Consider the following 23,009-nt stretch of genomic DNA (forward strand, 5'->3'; position numbering starts at 1 on the left):
TTTTAAGTGACTTTGCAGTTTACTTACCAGCCTTGTGTACGGCAAGCATTTTTATGGCAAGCAAATGTTATATGTAATTTTGTGTGCTCTTTAATTTTATGAAGCAGAGTTAAACTTGAGTTCTATTCTTCTAGTTCTGCATAGTTTTTCTTTGTTTTGGATCAATTGATCATGACATATACGGTGTAGTGGTTTCAAACATGCATGTATATGGATTCATATGTGGCAGTGTGTGAGTTAAGTGGTTAACAAAGAGCATCACTGTATGAGGAAAGCAACTTACAACATTGTCTACATGATCGATGATGTCTGTTTTAAACAGAAGCCCGAGTGGCAACCAGTATCCTTCAGCAGCGTGCCAAGGACGTACGGAGTAATGAAGTGAACTGGCAGTCATATTTACAGTGAGTTCTTATAACTTATAAGTTATGCTGTGTATTATATAGCCAACAGTGTCAAACCTGTCTAACGTTTCATACCAGTATGCATTCTGTGAATCACAGTTGTACTAGTTAGTGCTTGTGTATGATATGAGCACTGTGTTGTGGGTGTGTGCACACTCACACATGCTTGCACACACTTACATAGTTTTTTACACACACATACACACACACACATGCGCGCACGCACACACACAGTGACATACACACACACACACACACACACACACACACACACACCAAAACAACAAAACAGCACAACACACACACACACACACACACACACACACACACACACACACACACACACACACTTAATAAAGAAAAAAAAAAGGTAATCAGACTTCCTACTATTATGATACCAACCTGTGCTTCATCATTCTTAGATTCTAAGAAAAAAATTGTAATTCAAACATATCTTTTAACATTTCACAGTTGAACTGAAGCTGCCAGTGGTACATCACGTAAGCAGTTTACAATTTTACATCATCTTAAAATCAATCTTATCGTTTCATACAGGGGACAGATGATCAGCCATGATGTGTTTGACTTCATGAAAAGATTTGACCACTCTAGCCCTGAGGATCGCAAAGATCTCATCAACCAGAACCCAACAAAGGTATTGAACAAATACAAAATAAAATCTGCATTTTATCAGTACCAGAATTCCCAGTTATTTTTTTAGTTGTCCTGCAGACAAGTGCAGCAGATACAAAAAATATGTATTTTTCCTCCCAGAGTCAGCCTGCCCTCACTAAGGAATGAGTTTGTTAATAAACTAACTGCCATAAGGGCAGTGACAAGCAAGCAGACTGTTAAAATGGCCTTTAAGTAATAATGATAATGATATTAATAAGGATAATGATAACTTGTATATAAAGGGCTAAATCTTGTGAAGAGACAAATCAAAGTGCTTACACACCAGTGATTCACACACATACATAACTATATAATGGCGTATAAGTAATAATATTAATGATAACAATAAGAATAGTGCTAATGATTAGTATTTATATAGCACTAAATCTTGTGCAGAGACAAATTTAAGTGCTGACACACCAGTCATTTACACACATGCATCACTCTATATAATGAAAAATTAAATTTATAATATACCTATAAATACAAAGCTGGGGAAATTGAAGACATGAGGCAGGGGAGGTGGGGGCTGTTTTGTTTTGGGAAGAGGTGGGTCTGAAGGCCAGACTTGAAAGTGCCGAGTGCAGAGATCTGACAATGTTTAAGACAGTAAGAGAAAGTTCATTTCAAATACAAGATCCAGAGACAGAGAGAGGTCAGACATCTGCCTAGCTGATGTGTTTCAGCATTTATGGCTTTGGTGATGGTATGGATATTTATTTAGCGCCTATCCTCTGTCGGAGACCAAGCTCTGAGTTCTTTATAAACGCAGAGTCATTTGCACAACAGGCTGCCTACCTGGGTAGAGCTGACTGACAGCTGCCATTGGGCACTCATAGTTGGTTTCATGTGTCATTCAATTAGATTTCAGTCATGCACACACATATATATATATATATACACACACACACACACACACACACACACACACACACATATATATATACTCATACAGACATGTAACATATCAAGTAAATTACCATATTCATATTTTTATATTGTTTATTTACCCTGCCATGTAGACAGCCATACTGCGTTTTCGGGGATGATCATGCAAGATATGTTCTTGTTTACGCACCAAACGTTAATATGGATTACAGGATCTTTAACGTGCATATTTGTTCTTCTGCTTGTATATATACAGGAAGAGGGTTCAGACACTCTAGCAGGTCTGCAAATATGTTGACCATGGAGATTGGGAAAATCTTCACCCTTTACCCACCAGGTGCCATTACCGAGATTCAAACCTGGGACCCTCAAATTGAAAGTCCAGTCTCCTGTTGCGTCTGTTTGTCCAAACGCAGTGACGCCATCTTGAGAAACTGAAGACATTTCAGTATGATGAATGATATGGATACTTATGTAGCACCTATCCTCGGTTGGAGACCAAGCTCTAAGCGCTTTACAAACTCGGGGTCATTTGCACAATAGGCTGCCTACCTGGGTAGAGCTGACTGACGGTTGCCATTGGGCACTCATCATTCATTTCTTGTGTCATTCAGTCAGATTTCTGGCATGCACACATACATACTCAGACATGTAATGTACAATTCAAAACACTGTACTGTTTGTGTGGGACAGTTTGCGGAGGTGTTCAGACAGCTGATCGACAGGATTGCCAAGGACCAGACCCTGCAGTACATTCTGACTCTGCTGGATGATGCCCTTCAGGTGGGTTTCATCAGTCTTTTGTCTTCACAAATTATTCAACAGGGAGAGAAACATAGCTGGAGAGCTCTCTGCCTTTCTCACTCTGCCACAGTCCCTTTCCTCCAGACGACAAGTTTTCTCCCTTGCTTTTCCCCACAGACGGCCCATTTGTATGGGTTTGGAAAAAAATTACAAAAAATACAAAATACTGTGTAAGAAAATGAAACTTTCAGAACTGGTTTATGATGTGTTGAGCTATTACATATATAAAAAAAAAATCAAATTTCTCATCTTATTTTTACAGTTTTGCCATATGTAGAAAATACTGCCAATTTTTCACCCCGAATCACCATACCCATGCTTGCTTTCTGCATTAAATTCGCTTTCTTCTTCGTCATCATCCACCTCTTCAATGTCCGACCCTTCAGTTTGTAGCATTTCAAGTACTTTGGCAACCCTAAAATGTTGCTGTCACTGCCTTGTTCGCTTCACAACATTCTGAGAAGAGCCCGCTTTGCTAATAGGCTGGCACGCGAGCAGACGACCGGTCAGTGACTTTGTCAGCGTGTGTGCGAGACGGGCCACACATCCCAGGCTGACCAGTCATACTGTTCGATTGTGGAGTGACCCAGAATAGCGCACTCTGCTTGGCTAATCACAAAATCACGTGTACAGCGCATGATGGAATTTTACTTTCGGAGAATGCTATTCCATTCCTTCGTCCTTCGTCCGAATCTGAATACGTTTTGTGTAGGAATGCATGAGCATTCCTTCATCCGGAGAGAGTTAACTCACTCCGGACGAATAGTTCTTTCCCATGCTTTTCCCTGCTGACGACCCATTTGTTAGGGTTAGGAAAAAAAATCATAAAAAAATACAAAACATAAAGTAACTGAATGAAACTCACTGTACTTGACCCACTGACCCCTCTCCTCACATCGTGTGAATGCCCACCCCTGTCCCTCTTCACTGCTCTCAGAAGCTGAATTACTATTATTACCTACTTGCTGGTACCTTTCTTCACTGCAGATACTTTATTCAACATCTTCATCATCCTCGTCAATGTCGAAACCTTCAGTTTGAAGCATTTTCGTCACTTCAGCAGCGGTAAAAGACACTATCTTGATCTAGTTTGCTCAAAAAATTTCCACTTGTATTGCCTGCGATGACATTTTCGATACGTATGCAGATTAGCTTGTCGTGTGGGGTCCTGAACTCGCTGGCTCGCTGTGGAGTGTGTTGTTACAGAATCTCATGAAGAAACTTTCCATTCGACCCTTGACACGTTCACAATGCCCGGTGTAGATGTGATTGTTATGCTGCCCCATGACGAAAACGTGGAAAAAATTTTTAATTGTCGAAACCGCTATAGCGTTCCGTCATCCGGAACACTGCCTTACGTCAGGAGCGCTGTAGCGTTCTATCGTCCAGAGTGAGTTAATCCATAAAACAAAGCTAAAGGCATTCTTTTTCATGCTGTTTCCACTTTGTGACAGACAATAATGCATACATCTGTCCGTTGTGTGTGAATATTTGTGTTGAATGTGTGTGTGTGTGAATGTGTGTGTGTATACTCATTTGTTTTTAACAAAAAAAACAAAAACATCTTAAACTTAGTTAAAGCTTTTTTCACATGTTAAATCATATATATCGGATGGAAGTGGTAATAGTTTTCTTATTTACTAAAAGTACTACTACACACCCCTTTCCCTTAATTCTTTGATAAGAAAACACAAACACATATTGTTGTGAGAAAAATGTATCTTGATGTGTCCTGGTTTGTGCTGTCATTCAATTCCTACAAAATAGGGACTCATGCATCACAAAATCGTTTAAGATACTTAGTTATTTTTTGTTTGTTTGTTTTTATCTTCAGGCTAACATCTATCTTTTCTTTATGCACAGCCTAGTATCATATGTGTTTTGATTTTTGTGCAGAGCCTAGCATCATGATTATGTTTTTGTTTGTTTTTTTTCTGCACAGACCAACATCTATGTTATTTGTTGTTTTTCCTGCACGGTGTAGTATCTATGTTATTTATTCTTTTTCTGCACAGCCTAGCATCTGTGTTATTTGTTGTTTTTCTGCACAGCCTAGCATCTATGTTATTTGTTGTTTTTTCTGCACAGCCTAGCGTCTATGTTATTTGTTGTTTTTTTCTGCACGGCCTAGCATCTATGTTATTTTTTGTTTTTCTGCACAGCCTAGCATCTTTGTTGTTTGTTGTTTTTTCTGCACAGCCTAGCATCTATGTTATTTGTTGTTTTTCTGCACAGCCTAGCATCTATGTTATTTGTTGTTTTTCTGCACAGCCTAGCATCTATGTTATTTGTTGTTTTTTTCTGCACAGCCTAGCATCTATGTTATTTTTTGTTTTTTTCTGCACAGCCTAGTATCTATGTTATTTTTTGTTTTTCTGCTCAGCCTAGCATCTTTGTTATTTGTTGTTTTTCTGCACAGCCTAGCATCTATGTTATTTGTTGTTTTCCTGCACAGTCTAGCATCTATGTTATTTTTTGTTTTTCGGCACAACCTGGCATCTTTGAATTTTGCTGGGGGGGTTTTCCCTGTTCAGCCTATCATCTGTTTTTGCTTGTTTTCTTCTGCACAACCTATCTTGTTTGTTTTTCTGCACAGTCTGACATCAGTGATTTTTCTTGTGTGTGTTGTTTTTTTTCTGCACAGCTTTGCATTGTATGCTCCTCTTTCTTTTTCTGTCCACAGGAGGATCGTACGAGGGTGGAGATCTTCAGAGAGTTTGCCAGGAAGCGCAAAGAGTCGGTCTGGCAGCCGTTTTTCCAGCTTCTGGAGCGCGGTGACATGTTCATTGTGTATCAGGTGGGCCTGGTTTTTTTTGTTGTTGTTTTTTGCCGCCCCGTCATCTGCACCATTTCAGTGGCATTACTTCCACATCGCTCATTCCGAGCCCCCCACCCCCACCTCCACCCCCCAACATGGGTTCGTCTGTCGCAGTCCCAGTGCCGGCAGTCCACAAGGAGCTAGTGATGTTAGGTCGCCAGGAGGCCACACACCAGAGGAGATACTGCACTGATGCTAAGTCACTTCGATGGTGTTCATTAGTGCCTGATCTGATTTAACGTACTTAGGACACCACCTACTAAGCCCCTTACTGACGACAATAATGGTTTAGTTGTGGAGCCATGTGGGCCTGTTTGGTTATCTTTCATGATGGTTTTTTCTCTTGGGGGTGTGGGGGAAAACAATTTTAGTCAAAAGAGGGCGCTAGCCAGCAGGACAAAGGGGAGGTTACCTGCTTCCGGGAGGTTATCGGCCATAGTTTCGTTTTCTCCGCATAGGCGGATAGTAGTTTGCACAGGCAGGAATGTCAGACCCCTGCCGGAGTCTGCACTAGTTGGGTCATGGAATGTTATTTAAACGTAATTTTAGATAGAAAATTTCCTTTAGGTCACAGTAGTTGACCACAGAACAGTATGTTCATCTACATATTCCCTGTACTGTTACCAATAAAACAAAAGAAAAAAAAAACCCACAATATTTTTTTTTAAATACTACAGTTCCTGTTTTTTGTGTGGAAGACTACACCCACAGCATTTTGATCAGTGATGAAGCTGAGTGTGTGGAGCTCATACTGTCCCCCGTGGGGATGCCAGGGATCATTCAGTATAAATTGACGGGCGCAATAGCCGAGTGGTTAAAGCGTTGGACTTTCAATCTAAGGGTCCGGGGTTCGAATCACGGTGACGGCGCCTGGTGGGTAAAGGGTGGAGATTTTTACGATCTCCCAGGTCAACATATGTGCAGACCTGCTAGTGCCTGAACCCCCTTCGTGTGTATATGCAAGCAGAAGATCAAATATGCACGTTAAAGATCCTGTAATCCATGTCAGCGTTCGGTGGGTTATGGAAACAAGAACATACCCAGCATGCACGCCCCCGAAAGCGGAGTATGGCTGCCTACAAGGCAGGGTAAAAACGGTCATACACGTAAAAGCCCACTTGTGTGCATACGAGTGAATGTGGGAGTTGCAGCCCACGAACGAAGAAGAAGAAGTATAAATTAAATAGCATCCCTGCCTACTGGAAATTCTGTGCTAGAAATTTCCTCTTTTCTATCACTCTTTCTTTCTGCCTTTTTTTCCATCCTCACTGTTGTCTCCTTTTTCTGCCGTCCCTGTCCATTCCCCTTTCTAGTTTTTCAGGCAAGCCTTGGCACGTTTTTCTCTTTTCCACAGTCTGTGATGTACTATCTGTGCTGTTTTGCTCTTGATGATTAGGTAATGAGATGTAAACACTGGGATGGCTTTGAAGTATTGTTGTTGTTTTTTCCTTTTTTACGATTTTTTGTAATCTGGCATCCTCAGAATGGCCTTGTCTTATTTGCCATAATGAGTTAAATGGTGGGGATACTGTATCATGAACTGTGTTTTGTGGGGTTTTCTTGGTGTGTTGTTTTTTTTTGTAGATGTGACACAGTTTTGTGTTCATGCATTTGAGCAGTTGTATGGTTTGACAGTCCTGATATGGCCCTGTGCGGTCGGCTGGACTGTAAGCAACAAGAAAGTTCAAGAACTTATGCTGTGGGTGTGTAACAATCAGACAAGACAGGCATGCAACCAACATGCGTTCAAAAGCAAGAAGAGAGATTCAGTTTGGTTTGGTTACTCAAGGAGGCATCACAGTGTTCAGACAAATCCATAAATACCCTAAACATCTGCTTAGCAGATGCCTGGCCAGCAGCGCAACTGAATGCACTTAGGCCTTTAGAAAAAAGAGAGAAAAAGTCGTCGTCAGCACAATTTTCTTCAAAACTAAGAGAGTTGTATACTTAACGTAAAAAAAACAAAAAAAACATGACGTACATTTTACGTTTTTTCTTACATTGCCTCATTCATCCTTGATTTTGAAAAAGATCAAGAGACCGAAGTTTTAGATATTTCTTTATTTTTGTTCTGTTTTGTTGTTGTCATTGTTGTTGAAACACTGTGATGGCGGTGACTAAAATAAAGCTTCTGCTGATGTTGTGTGTTCCAGTCGAGTCGCATCATCGCCAAGATTGCCTGCTGGAGCAAGGAACCGATGGAGAGGAAGAGTTTGCAGAGCTACCTCAACTGGCTGAAGGAACAGCTGAAACTCTCTGTATGTCTGTGCTGAGACTTTCTTCTTCTGTTTTTTCTTCTCTGCTTGTGTTTTTGTTTTACTATAAAAGTAGGGGGGTTTTTTGTTTGTTTTTTCAATGAATGTTTTTTCCAGGGACAGCAGTTTTGTTGCTGTGGGTTCTTTTGCATGTGCTAAGTGTGTGTTGCACATGGGACCTAAGTTTATTGCCTCATCCAAAAGACAAGCATCCAGATTGCCACTCAAGGTGTAGTGTGTGTGTGTGGGGGGGGGATAAAAATCCCTGATTTTTTTTTTTTTTTCAACATTTTTTATTCAGACAAAGGTTTACAGATACAGAATTTATATGTTTTGTGCCTTAGAAAGTATAGGGTAAGCATATAATTAAGTTCTAAGTACTGACAAATCTATAACAGCAAAACAATATATGTTCAATGTCAAAGTTCCAAGGTAGCATTGAAAAGCTTAATCTTGTATCAAACAGTTATAAAGTGTCCATTTTTCCACAAACTTGTTATATTCCATAGTTATGTTAAAGGCATACTTGTCTATTTCATATGCCTGTTTGAGGTCTTTTTTAAACATTTGTAATGTTGGTTTTACTTTGTTGATTCTACATTTGTATATATAGAATTTAGCTATCAATAAGATATATGAGAAAGATTCATCAGTTTTCATTTTGTTATGTCCAAAAAGCACCAGTGTGTCGTTCAGGTTAAGTCTATCACAATGTAAACACTTTTCTTTTAAATATCTCACAAAAAAAAATCCCTGATTTGAATCCATGAACACAAGCATTCTAGTCTGGCGTATTACCTCTAGGTTGTGTGTGTGTGTATGTATGTTTTGTAATGGTACTTAGGTACTGCTACTGTGTTTTGTAATGGTACTTAGGTACTGTTTTGTAATGGTACTTAGGTACTGCTACTGTGTTTTGTAATGGTACTTAGGTATTGTTTAGTAATGGTACTTAGGTACTGCTACTGTTTTGTAATGGTACTTCGGTACTGCTATCGTGTTTTGTGATAGTACTGGGGTACTGCTACTGTGTTTTGTAATGATACTGATGGTACTTTGGAACTGCTACTGTGTTTTGTAATGGTACTGAAGTACTGCTACTGTGTTTTGTAATGGTACTGTTGGTACTGTTACTGTGTTTTGTAATGGTACTGAAGTACTGCTACTGTGTTTTGTAATGGTACTTAGGTACTGTTACTGTGTTTTGTAATGGTACTTCGGTACTGCTATCATGTTTTGTGATAGTACTGAGGTACTGCTACTGTGTTTTGTGATAGTACTGAGGTTCTGCTACTGTTCTGCACATATGTGCTGATGGATGTTTGCCTGTTCACATATGTGATATGATTATCATCATCATCATTATTATTATTGTCATTGATTGTTGCAGAACAATGAATACCACATCACCGTGGCACGGTGTCTGCAGATGGTTCTGCGCGTCGACAGCTATCGTCACGCCTTTGCCGACATTGACGGCATGACCGCGTAAGAGAAATGTAGTTGGGTAGTATAAGGACTGGCTGTGTTGAGTCCTGATTGCAGTTTGTGTTACTGTGCAAAAAAGAAAGATTAGTTTGGCCGTATTTGTTTATTCAGTTGTTTGTTTATCCTGGTCATGTTCGTGATTGATGTTAAAGATGCTAACGAAAAAGATATGATCCCATACGTTTATTTTCTTGTTTGCTAACTTTATTTACGACCCCAGATTGATTTTTTTTATATAGAAAAGAAAGCAGTTGTTTATTTGTGTCGTATCATTTTACTTATTTATTTAATAATAATAATAATAATAATTCATAACTTTTCTATGGCGCGGTACCCAGTACTAATGCTGCTCAAAGCGCCATACATCATCGAGCCAGATATAACATAAAACATTACGACAGCTCAATCCAATGCATTCACAGAATGAATAAAAAAAAAAAGCATGATCCACCAAACAATAAAAATATCAAGTAAATAATGCTTAGATTAAAAAGAAATACATTCCTTAAAAACACACATCTTTTAGACAACACACATGTGTAATTTATTTTATTGGTTCATTTCTTGACCATTGTTGTTTGAAACTTCTTCTTCTGCATTCGTGGGCTGCAACTCCCACGTTCACTCGTATGTACACCAGTGGGCTTTTACATGCATGACCGTTTTTACCCCGCCATGTAGGCAGTAGCCATGTATGCTGGGTATGTTCTTGCTTCCATAACCCACCGAACGCGGACATGGATTACAGGATCTTTAACGTGCATATTTGATCTTCTGCATGCGTTTACACACGAAGGGGGTTCAAGCACTAGCAGGTCTGCACATATGTTGACCTGGGAGATGGTAAAAATCTCCACCCTTTACCCACCAGGCGCCGTCACCGTGATTCGAACCCGGGACCCTCAGATTGACAGTCCAACGCTTTAACCACTCGGTTATTGCGCCCGTCAGTTGTTTGAAACAACTTGCTGGGGGCAAAAAAAGTTTTGATAGAGTGCCCCAAGTATGTGCTGCACATGGGACTTGGTGTAAAGTCTCACCCAAAACACTCAACGCTCAGTTTGATTTTCAAGTCAAACTTGGAAGAAAGGGCGAGAGTGGGATTCGAACCCACACCCTCACATACTCTCTGTATCGGCAGATGAGTGTCTTAACTCACTCAGTACGGCCAGTCCTCTCTTCTCCTCTACACAGACCCCTCGGATGTCCAGTGGGTGTCTGAATGACCCAACCTTTAGTTTCCGTTGTCAGAATTGTGGTATTCTGTGTCAACATTCACGTCTTCAGTATAAGAGCCTTCCAATTGCAATATTTTGATGATGGTAATTGGGGTGAAACGCTGTTAACGTCGTCTCTTTCGCCGTTCGTATGGAAAGATTTAACCATACTGCTGACAGGGACTTCTTCTTCTTCTGCGTCCACTCGTATGCACATGAGTGGGCTTTTACGTGTATGACCGTTTTTACCCCGCCATGTAGGCAGCCATACTCCGTTTTCGGGGGTGTGCATGCTGAGTTAGTGGGTATGTTCTTGTTTCCATAACCCACCAAACACTGACATGGATTACAGGATCTTTAACGTGCATATTTGATCTTCTGCTTGCATATACACATGAAGGGGGTTCAGGCACTAGCAGGTCTGCACATATGTTGACCTGGGAGATTGTAAAAATCTCCACCCTTTACCTACCAGGTGCCGTCACTGTGATTCGAACCCAGGTCCCTCAGATTGAAAGTCCAACGCTTTAACCACTCGGCTATTGCGCCCGTCAGTTGTTTGAAGCAACTTTCTGGGGAAAAAAAAAGTTTTGATAGAGTGCCCCAAGTATGTGCTGCACATGGGACTCGGTGTAAAGTCTCACCCAAAACACTCAACGCTCAGTTTGATTTTCAAGTCAAACTTGGAAGAAAGGGCGAGAGTGGGATTCGAACCCACACCCTCACATACTCTCTGTATCGGCAGATGAGTGTCTTAACTCACTCAGTACGGCCAGTCCTCTCTTCTCCTCTACACAGACCCCTCGGATGTCCAGTGGGTGTCTGAATGACCCAACCTTTAGCTTCCATCGTCAGAATTGTGGTATTCTTTGTCACCATTCACGTCTTCAGTATAAGAGCCTTCCGCTTGCAATATCTTGATGATGGTAATTGGGGTGAAACGCTGTTAACGTCGTCTCTTTCGCCGTTCGTATGGAAAGATTTAACCATACTGCTGACAGGGACTTCTTCTTCTTCTGCGTTCACTCGTATGCACACGAGTGGGCTTTTACGTGCATGACCGTTTTTACCCCGCCATGTAGGCAGCCATACTCCGTTTTCGGGGGTGTGCGTGCGGGTATGTTCTTGTTTCCATAACCCACCGAACGCTGACATGGATTACAGGATCTTTAACGTGCGTATTTGATCTTCTGCTTGCATATACACACGAAGGGAGTTCAGGCACTAGCAGGTCTGCACATATGTTGACCTGGGAGATCGTAAAAATCTCCACCCTTTACCCACCAGGCGCCGTCACCGTGATTCGAACCCGGGACCCTCAGATTGACAGTCCAACACTTTAACCACTCAGCTGTTACGCCCGTCAGCTGACAGGGACCAAAGTGATGAACTAACCATGGGCGTGGGTGTGCAGGATAGCCACCATGCTGGCCAGCTACGAGAAGATTGGGTTCCAGCTGACCTACCAGCTGATCTTCTGCATGTGGTGCCTTTCCTTCAGCCCTCTGCTGGTTCCCAGGATGAACAGGTAAACTGTCTGTCGCTGTGCTGGCTGGTGATAGCGGTCATGATCATAATGAAAATGATATAGAAAATAAATGATAATAATAATGATGATGATAATCTTCTGCATGTGGTGCCTTTCCTTCAGCCCCCTGCTGGTTCCCAGGATGAACAGGTAAACTGTCTGTCACTGTGCTGGCTGGTGACAGCTGTCATGGTCATAATGAAAATGATATAGAAAGTAAATGATAATGATAATGATGATGATAATCTTCAGCATGTGGTGCCTGTCCTTCAGCACTCTGCTGGTTACCAGGATGAACAGGTAAACTGTCTGTCGCTGTGCTGGCTGGTGACAGCTGTCATGATCATAATGAAAATGATATAGAAAATAAATGATAATAATAATGATGATTATGATGATAATCTTCAGCCCTCTGCTGGTCGCCAGGATGAACAGGTAAACTGTCAGTTGCTGTCAGTTAAAGTTGTTAGTCGCTGTCAGGTAAACTGTTAGTTGCTGTCAGGTAAACTGTCTGTCGATGCTGTGTGGTTGAGGACAGCTGTCATGATCATAATGATGACATGAAAAATAGATAAATGATGATGATGATAAATATGATAATGATTATCATAATAATGGCCTTAGTGGTCGGCAAGGCTCTAAGCACCATAATTTGATTTGATCATAATAATGATAATGATAATAATTATAACGATAATTATTATTATTTTATTATGGTTGCTTATATACAGGCTGGGGAACTCTCACTGGATCCGCTATTTTCAGGGAAGAGCAGTTAATTTCAGAGGGGAGAAAAATCGATAAGAACATTTTATTTTTCGTCCAGTCCAGTTCAAGCACGGTTCAGTTTTTCACTTTGAGTCCGGTTCAGTTTTTCAACTATACCGTGATTTCACTTTTGCTTTAGCCACCTTCTTGTAATTTTCAATTGGTCAAGAGTGGTGAATCGTGGCAACATTTTCGATGAAGAGTTCCCCCCCTCCCCCCGCCCCCTGGACCACCCTGAAGGACTAAGGTAGCCCATGGACCCCTGCTGATTTTCAGAGGAAACTCTCCTGGACAATTCCCCAGCCTGAAATAGAAGTCGCCGGAGGAGGCGTAGGGGGTAGTGGGGGTCTGGAGTCGACCGGAGGTAGCGGAGGAAGTGGAGGTGGCTTGGGGTTGGCGTTGCTGAGAGAGCCAGAGGTAGAGGGCCCAGACTGATCGCGAATCGATTGCAATCGTGCCTTAATTTTAGCCCGATCTCCCAATCAAGCTACATAATTGTGCGACCTGTTTGAAGACATAATTGGACACAAAACAGAAATGCCAAAGAATCGATAGATAGAAAATGCGAAAAACTTAGCCGTGTGAAGTGCACAGGAACAGGTGTCAAGATGGCTGCCAGAAAAAGAGGGCGCTAGCCAGGGGGACAAAGGGGACGTTACCTACTTCCAGGAGGTTATCGGCCGTAGTTCTCTCATTTTCTCCACATAGGCGGATAGTAGTTAACACAGGACAGGATTGTCAGACCCCTGCCGGAGTCTGCACTAGTTGGGTCACGGTTAGTATGTTATTTAAACGTAATTTTAGATAGAAAATTTCCTTTCTATCCAGAAAACTGCTCTAGGTGCTTACTAAACACAGGTCCCGTGTGCAGCACGCACTTGGCGCACTGAAAAAGAACCCATGGCAACGAGAGTGTTGTCCTCTGGCGAAATTACGTAAAATGAAATCCACTTTCATAGGTACACAAATATGTAAGCATGCACTCAAGGCCTGACTAAGCGCGTTGGGTTTTGCTGCTGGTCAGGCATCTGCTCAACAGATGTGGTGTAGCGTGTATGGATTTGTCCGAACGCAGTGACGCCTCCTTGAGAAAGTGAAACTGAAACTAAACACAGGTAACTAAAACTGTGCTGGTTGGGGATAACCCAAAGTGTATATAAGAAAACTGTGCAGTCAGCAACCATTTAAATACATTTTTAGTCATCAGCTCTGTTCGTGTGTAATTTACAGCGCATATTCAAGTGAGCACACATGCTGATATGCTTTGTTTGTGTGTATGTGTGTGTGTGCATGCATGTGTGTGAGTGAGTGAGCGTGTGCATGCACATGGGTTCATTTGTATATGCATACGTTTCTAAAATCTACTGTATTTGTGTTTGTATATTATTTCCAATTCATGTTTTTAACATTTAAGTACCATCCATCCAAATATTCCTTGTGAGCCTGGTACTCTTGGTAATGAAGACTTATTTTTATTCTATTTCCTGTTCGATTCTATACTATTCTATTCTGTTCTGTTGAAATGTGCAAGAAAGGGCATTAATGAAGCAGTCGGTGAGCCGGCGTGATTTTCATGTTGCAGTCTGAACCTGATCCCACTTCTCACGGAGATTTTCGCTGGCACAGAGAGAGACAAAGTGAAGCGCATGGTGGTGGCATTGTTCAGGGTTAGTGTGCACGTTGCGGCAGACACACGTATACACTGACACACACACACACACACTCTCTCTCTCTCTCTCTCTCTCTCTCTCTCTCTCTCTCTTGCTACTGTGCAATTGAGTGTATTTGAATTTCATGTATGTTTTTCTATAACCTTTTGTTATCTTGTGAATATTTTGATTTCGTTTCTTTTTGCCCTGAGGGCTGGATGTAAAAAAGCATATGCATGCTTATTCCACTTCCCTCATTAAAAAGATTCGTTCGTTCGTTCGTTCTCACATAAATTGTGACTTAACCATGTTGTCAACGACACCCCCTCCCCGCCCCTACCCCATTGATATGGCTTCCCTTGTATTGTGGCCCATTAAAACGTTCAAGTTTTTTCTGTCACACACACACACACACACACACACACACACACATACTTACACACTTACACACACACACTTACACACACGCACACACTCTCTCATCTCTCTCACTTTCACATGCACACACACACACACACTCTCTGTCTCACACACACACACAGTCTCTCTTTCTCTCTCTCACACACACACATACACACTCTCTCTCTCTGTCTTTCTGTTCCTCACTCACACACGCACACATGGACACACACACACACACACAAACACACTCACACTCACACTCACACTCACACTCACACATGACAATAGAGTCAATTTTTTCTCTTCAGTACTTTTTTGTTCATGTTTTAATTGATCCTTTAGCATTATGTTGTGTTCTCATTGACTGCTTTTTAAGACCTGATGGGTGATCAGATTCTAGATGGCCACTTGACAGTCAGCTTGGCTGTACACAACTTGATAATAAGAATTGTTATGAAAGCACAACACTGCCTGTCAGTGTACTTCCTTCAGTACCTCAGAAAGTTGTGGACTCAAAGCAGAAATCACAGTTGACTTCTACAGAGCTTTCACTGAAAGTGTGTTAACCTTTGCTGTTACCGTTTGGAAAGGAAACCTTGCCAGGGCAGGAATCACAGCTCCGAAGAGAACTGTAAAATCCGCCACCAAGATCGTCATGACTGATCTGCCACCTCTGGGCGGTTTGAGCCATAAGCAGTTACTCAAGAAAGCAAAGGCAGTCAGTCAGAATGAATTACACCCAGCTTTCAGAATCTTTTAGATGCTCCTCATGAGCCATCAGTACAGAAGTATTAGGACCAGAACCAGTCGTTTCACCAAAACCATCTTCCCCAAAGTATGAAGACCGAAACTGGTTACTTTGCAAAGCCTTCTTCCACAAAGTGTTCTGACCAGAACCAGTTATTTTGCCAAGAGCTGTTTCCCCAAAGTATTAGGACGAAAACCAGCCATTTTGCCAAAAGCTGTTTCCCCAAAGTATTAGAACCAAAACCAGTCATTTTGCCATAGCTGCTTCCCCAAAGCAGTCAGTGAACCAACCTGCAAAATTAGTACAAAAGTGTATGAAAGGCAATCGTGCAGTCATTAACCATTTAACTGTAGACCTAGTCATCAGCCCGTATGTAACTTGAGACATATATTCAAGTGAGCATGTGCATTGATAAGCTATGAGTGTGTGTGTGTGTGTGTGTGAGTGAGTGAGTGTATGCGTACATGTCTAAACTCCTGTATTTGTGTTTGTATATGATTTTGTATTTGTGTTTGTACCTTTTATCTCCACCAATATTCCTTGTGACCCCAGAACACTTTGAAATAGACAGTCTTCTTCTTCTTCATTTGTGGGCTGCAACTCCCACGTTCACTCATATATACACGAGTGGGCTTTAACCCCATGAATGACCATTTTTACCCCGCCTTGTAGGCAGCTGTACTCCATTTTTGGGGTGTGCATGCTGGGTATGTTCTTGTTTCCATAACGCACCGAACACTGACATGGATTACAGGATCTTTAACATCCATATTTGATCTTCTGCTTGTGCATAATCACAAAGGGGGTTCAGGCACGAGCAGGTCTGCACAAATGTTGACCTGGGAATGGGAAAAATCTCCACCCTTTTACCCACCAGGCGCCGTTACCAAGATTCAAACCCAGAACCCTCAGAGTGAAAGTCCAGCGCTTTAACCACTCAGCTACTGCACTCATCATTTATTCACTATTTTAACAATGTATCCATTTATTTGTTTGTTTTTTTGTTGTGTTTTTTCCTCAGGGCCTCACTAAGGACGTTAGGTTATGCATCTGCTCAGGCATCTGCTTAGCAGATGTGGTGTAGCATATATACAGATTTGTCCAAACACAGTGACGCCTCCTTGAGTAACTGAACTGAACTACTCTGTGATGATTTGGGCTGGCAGAACATGCTGGAGAAGCCGGAGGAGACGGCGGTGGTTCAGGACTACGCCATGTCGATGATCCGCTGCAAGGTGATCAAGCACCTGGAGTTCTGGCACTCCAAGAAGGTCATGGACTCTGACGTCCAGGAGGACGTGGACTGGGTAGCGGAGAAGCTGGAGACCTCTGTGCAGGACCTCAGGTTGGTGGTGGTGTTATTGTATTGTATTGTATTGTATTGTATTATTCTTTTTGTCACAACAGATTTCTCTGTGTGAAATTCGGGCTGCTGTCCTCAGGGAGGGCATGTCGCTACAGTGAGAGCACCACCCTTTTCTTTTTCTTTCTTTTTTTTTTCTTTTTTTCCTGAATGCAATTTTTTTTGTTTTCCTATCTACAGAATTTTGCCAGGGGCAGCCCTTTTGTTGCTATAGGTTCTTTTATGTGCACACGAGACCTCAGTTTATCATCTCATCTGAATGACTAGCGTCAAGACCACCACTCAAGGTCTAATGGAGGGGGAGATATGATACTGGTGACTGGGATTCTCTCATTTCCTAGGCGGATGCATTACCTCTAGGCCAGCACTCCACATATGTGTGTGATGGTCAGACTAATGACAGCAGAGGAGGCAACTGCTGTCCCGACTGACTGAGCTAGAACTTGATTATAGTGGAGAATGTCTTGCCCACAGGGGTTTTAGGACAGTTGGGATGGTCCTCAAGGGCCAGCTAGCCCCAAAGGCTACAGCACTAAGAGCCAGTGCAATCACAGTCCTTCACAAGAGACTATCTCTGATGTAAACACTGTGTTGAGCCTTTTATTTATTGTCATTGATACTTGAGTATGGAGTCTGTCATCGGCAATACCTGCATAATGATGACAAGAAGACGAAGTAGTAAGCAAACTTCTGGAGTGGGTCCCCAGGTGTGAATGAAGACCTGTCCTGGATGTACACATACCCCCCACATACACTGCAGGGAAAGAGTCCAGGGCCAGAGTCCCTTCTTTTTGCCTCTGGCTGTGAATTCTGAGGAGTTTTTTGCCTTGAAGATGTGAAGCCCTTTTGCACACACCAGTTTCCTTCGGTCTTGGGCTGTCTCTCCCCAAGGTTGAGCGATCAATGTTACACAACTCCTCAGGTCAGTCTTCGATGTATCTTTGATACTTACATCGCAGTTATCCTTATTTAGAGGCAAAGCTCTGGGTGCTTTACAAACATGAGGTGACTGTTTCAGTTCCTGGGATGAGTATGTCAATGAGGTGACTGTTTCAGTTCCTGGGATGAGTATGTCAATGAGGTGACTGTTTCAGTTCCTGGGATGAGTGTGTCAGTGAGGTGACTGTGACTGTTTCAGTTCCTGGGATGAGTGAGTCAATGAGGTGACTGTGACTGTTTCAGTTCCTGGGATGAGTACGTCAATGAGGTGACTGTGTGACTGTTTCAGTTCCTGGGATGAGTACGTCAATGAGGTGACTGTGTGACTGTTTCATTTCCTGGGATGAGTGTGTCAATGAGGTGACTGTGACTGTTTCATTTCCTGGGATGAGTGTGTCAATGAGGTGACTGTTTCAGTTCCTGGGATGAGTACGTCAATGAGGTGAGGTCTGGCAACCTGGAGTGGAGTCCTGTACACAAGTGCGACCGCTTCTGGAGAGAGAACGCCATCAACCTCAACGACAAGAACTATGAACTGCTTCGGTATGGAACGCTTATCTCCCACTTTTTTTTTTCTTTTTTTTTTTGATTGATACTGATACTTACATCGCGCCTATCTTTGGTCAGAGATCAAGTTCTAAGCGCTTAACACAGAATCATTTGCACAACGGGTTTCCCACATGGGTAGAAGAGACTGACGGCTGTCGTCAGATGCTCATCATTCATTTCCCGTGTCATTCAGGCAGGCTTGAGAAGAGATGCATAAGCTACACACACACACACACACACACATGCACACATGTGCGCGCACGCACACAGACACACACACACACACACACACACACACGTTGTGCTGTTCTCTCAGTCGTGCCTTCCTTTTTTATTTATTTTTTTAAGACATTCCTTATGTTGCTTCATATCTTTTGTTTGTTTTTTCAGTCACTTTGTTTTTGTCTTCTGTACCTTTCTCCCTTTCATTTTTTCATGCTCTCTCTCTGTCAATGTCTCTCAGTCTGTCATTCAGTCTTTCTGTCCCACACTCTGTCTCTCTCTCCTCTCTCTCTCTGTCTCTGTCCTCTCACTCTCTCCTCTCTCTCTCTCTCTTCTCTCTCTTAATCATCTTCACTCTTAGCAAATGATATGTATGATAGTCAGTCATGTCTGACTATGACCATCAGAACAGCAGAGGAGGCAACTGCTGTCCCGACTATCTGGGCTAGAATTTGATTATAGTGGAGAGTGTCTTGCCCCAGTTACATCCCCACTCTCTCAGCCAAGAGTTTTAGGACAGTTGGTTAATGCCGCTTTCCTGGTTTGGTTTTGTTTTGTTTTTTGGGGTTTTTTTTTGTGAAGACAGGTTGTGAACAATGACAGGATTTTGGTGCGGTTGTTTCCTGTTTGTGTGAACATGCTGTGAACAATGACAGGATTTTGGTGTGCTTGTTTCCTGTTTGTGTGAACGTGCTGTGACCAATGGCAGGATTTTGGTGCGGTTGTTTCCTGTTTGTGTGAACAATGACAGGATTTTGGTGCTCTTTGTTTCCTGTTTGTGTGAACGTGCTATAAACAATGGCAGGATTTTGGTGCGGTTGTTTCCTGTTTGTGTGAACATGCTGTGAACAATGACAGGATTTTGGTGTGCTTGTTTCCTGTTTGTGTGAACGTGCTGTGACCAATGGCAGGATTTTGGTGCGGTTGTTTCCTGTTTGTGTGAACAATGACAGGATTTTGGTGCAGTTGTTTCCTGTTTGTGTGAACGTGCTGTGAACAATGACAGGATTTTGGTGCGGTTGTTTCCTGTTTGTGTGAACGTGCTGTGAACAATGACAGGATTTTGGTGCGGTTGTTTCCTGTTTGTGTGAACGTGCTGTGAACAATGACAGGATTTTGGTGCGGTTGTTTCCTGTTTGTGTGAACGTGCTGTGAGCAATGACAGGATTTTGGTGCGGTTGTTTCCTGTTTGTGTGAACATGCTGTGAACAATGGCAGGATTCTGGCGCGCTTGTTTCCTGTTTGTGTGAACGTGCTGTGAACAATGACAGGATTTTGGTGCGCTTATTTCCAGTTTGTGTGAACAATGACAGGATTTTGGTGCGGTTGTTTCCTGTTTGTGTGAACATGCTGTGAACAATGACAGGATTTTGGTGTGCTTGTTTCCTGTTTGTGTGAACGTGCTGTGACCAATGGCAGGATTTTGGTGCGGTTGTTTCCTGTTTGTGTGAACATGCTGTGAACAATGACAGGATTTTGGTGCACTTGTGTGAATAATGACAGGATTTTGGTGTGCTTGTTTCCTGTTTGTGTTAACGTGCTGTGAACAATGACAGGATTTTGGTGTGCTTGTTTCCTGTTTGTGTGAACGTGCTGTGAACAGTGACAGGATTTTGGTGTGCTTGTTTCCTGTTTGTGTGAACGTGCTGTGAACAATGCCAGGATTTTGGTGCGCTTCTTTCCTGTTTGTGTGAACGTGCTGTGAACAATGACGGGATTCTAGTGCGGTTGTTTCCTGTTTGTGTGAACGTGCTGTGAACAATGACATGATTCTGGCGCGCTTGTTTCCTGTTTGTGTGAACGTGCTGTGAACAATGACAGGATTTTGGTGCGCTTATTTCCAGTTTGTGTGAACAATGACAGGATTTTGGTGCGCTTGTTTCCTGTTTGTGTGAACGTGCTGTGAACAATGACAGGATTTTGGTGCGGTTGTTTCCTGTTTGTGTGAACGTGCTGTGAACAATGACAGGATTTTGGTGCGCTTGTTTCCTGTTTGTGTTAACGTGCTGTGAACAATGACAGGATTTTGGTGCGGTTGCTGGAGACGAGTCGTGATGCTCTTGTCCTGTCCGTGGCTGCTCACGACATTGGAGAGTACATTCGCTACTACCCCCGCGGCAAAAAGTGAGCTGCCCTCTTCCTTCCTCTGTGTGTGTGTGTGTGCATGTGTGTGTGTGCATGTGTGTGCGTGTGTGTGTGTGTGTGTGTGTGTGTGTGCGTGTGTGTGTGTGTGTGTGTGTGCGTGTGTGTGTGTGTGTGTATTTGCGTGATGTGTTTGTGTGTATTTGTTCATGTGTGCCTTATGAGTGTGTGTGTGTGTGTACATCATTATATGTGTGTGTTTGTATGTGTACATGTATATGTGTGTGTGTGTGTACATATGTATGTGTGTGTGTACATATGTTTATATGTGTGTGTGTATGTGTACATATATGTGTGTGTGTGTACATACACATGCATGTGTGTGCGTGTGTATTTATGTGTGTGTACACGTATGTGTGTGGGTGGGTGTGGGCATACATACATGTGTGTGTGTTGATAGATACATGTGTGTGTGGGTGGGTGTGGGCATACATACATGTGTGTGTGTTGATAGATACATGTGTGTGTGGGGAGGAGGATGAAGGGGGGGGTTACATATACAGGTGTCTTTGTGTATGTGTATGTGTGTGTGTGTGTGTACAAATATATGTGTGTGTGTTTGCATATACGTGCATGTGTGTGCATGCGTATATGTGTGTGTGTGTGTGTGTGCATACATATATGTGTGTGTGTACATACATATACATGTGTGTATGTATACGTATACCTGTGTGTGTACATTTACATGTGTGTGTGTACATATTCATGTATATATATATATATATGTGTGTGGTGTGTGTGTACATATTCATGTATATATATGTATGTGTGTACATATTCATGTATATATATATGTGTGTGTGTGTGTGTGCAGCATCCTGGAGCAGCTAGGAGCCAAGCAGAGGATCATGCACTTCCTGACCCACGAAGACCCCAACGTGCGCTACGAGTCCCTGCTGGCCCTGCAGAAACTGATGGTGCACAACTGGTGAGTGACTCAGCCACCCGGGGTAGGGCCCACCCTAGTATTTTTGTACCCTTGTTTGGGTGGGTACTACCCCTATCTTTTTGTGTACCCTTGTTTAGGTGGGAACTACCCCTATCTTTTTGTGTACCCTTGTTTAGGTGGGTACTACCCCTATCTTTTTGTGTACCCTTGTTTAGCTGGGAACTACCCCTATCTTTTTGTGTACCCTTTGCGAAAGTGCTTTGATTTGTCTGCACAAGATTCAGTGCTATATAAATACCATTATTATTATTTAGGTGGATGCATGTTTCAGGGAATATTTGGGCAGAAAGATGACAGGTGAATGTGTGTTTCAGGGAATATTTGGGCAGAAAGATGACAGGCGGATGTGTGTTTCAGGGAATATTTGGGCAAAAAGATGACGGAGGACCAGTCCAGGGTTGGGGGGCTGATCATGGACGTGAAGAGCTGAGCCATGTGATGCAAGGACTGGGATTCCATGTTCTGGATGTTCGTGTTCAGGGCCATCAGTTGTCTTCAGTGGGAACAAGTCTTCTAAAACGGATCATGTAGTGTGTGTACACAAGTGAAACTCTTTGTGTGTTCTTAGCAAACGTTTGTCAGTGATGGTTTTTGGGGGTGGGGGTGTGTGTGGATTTTTCAGTATTAGATACAGCCATATAGTTGGCAGGATTTTTTTTTGGTCATGGACACGTGCTAGATTCACAGATTGTTAGATCATGTAGCAGTGTGTAAAACTATTGAAACTGTTTTTTTAGTTGACAGCAAAAGTATATTGATAGCAGTTTTGAGATGAATGTGTGGATGTAATTTTCAACCCTTAACACAGGCATATATGTATCGTCAGCATTACTTTTCTGTGGTGTGGAAACTTGCAAATGATTCACAGAATCTGTCAGTGGTTTTGTTTATCCTTTTTACAGATTATCAGCTGTTTTCTGTGTTGGACACCTGGATTAATTTTACTAAAAATGACAGCAGTTTTGTGTTTGAAGAACCTTTTTGAATGTACAAGAATTGTTTGTAGGCTGGCTGAAGCTGAATGGAAGATATAGCAGATTTGTCAGGTTTTTTTGTTACACATCATTGCATTTATTGGGAAGAATAGTGTGTTTGGGTTTTTTGGGGTTTTTTTTTTCAGAACTATGTGACATTTTTGTTTCAGTCTCTGACATTCCAGATTTGTGCCTGTGTATGGGTGGAGGGGGTGTGAAGAACTTTT

At 42.3% G+C, this 23,009-nt stretch overlaps 1 protein-coding gene across 1 annotated transcript in view; it reads left to right on the top strand.

Moving 5' to 3' along the window:
- LOC143276916 (V-type proton ATPase subunit H-like) overlaps positions 1-22,827 on the top strand; it is a 23,998-nt gene extending 1,171 nt beyond the window's left edge. Inside the window, exons 2-14 of the mRNA XM_076581582.1 lie at positions 323-404; positions 960-1,059; positions 2,661-2,750; positions 5,455-5,568; positions 7,743-7,847; positions 9,235-9,332; positions 11,964-12,077; positions 14,428-14,512; positions 16,811-16,989; positions 18,364-18,489; positions 20,740-20,841; positions 21,674-21,787; positions 22,166-22,827. Coding sequence (XP_076437697.1) covers positions 323-404; positions 960-1,059; positions 2,661-2,750; positions 5,455-5,568; positions 7,743-7,847; positions 9,235-9,332; positions 11,964-12,077; positions 14,428-14,512; positions 16,811-16,989; positions 18,364-18,489; positions 20,740-20,841; positions 21,674-21,787; positions 22,166-22,238 — 1,382 coding nt within the window. The 3' untranslated portion in view covers positions 22,239-22,827. The remainder of the gene's footprint in view (positions 1-322; positions 405-959; positions 1,060-2,660; positions 2,751-5,454; positions 5,569-7,742; positions 7,848-9,234; positions 9,333-11,963; positions 12,078-14,427; positions 14,513-16,810; positions 16,990-18,363; positions 18,490-20,739; positions 20,842-21,673; positions 21,788-22,165) is intronic.
- The last annotated feature ends 182 nt before the right edge of the window (positions 22,828-23,009 follow it).

This window comes from Babylonia areolata, chromosome 33 (genome assembly GCF_041734735.1).
Source record: "Babylonia areolata isolate BAREFJ2019XMU chromosome 33, ASM4173473v1, whole genome shotgun sequence".
Classification (NCBI taxonomy): domain Eukaryota; kingdom Metazoa; phylum Mollusca; class Gastropoda; order Neogastropoda; family Buccinidae; genus Babylonia; species Babylonia areolata.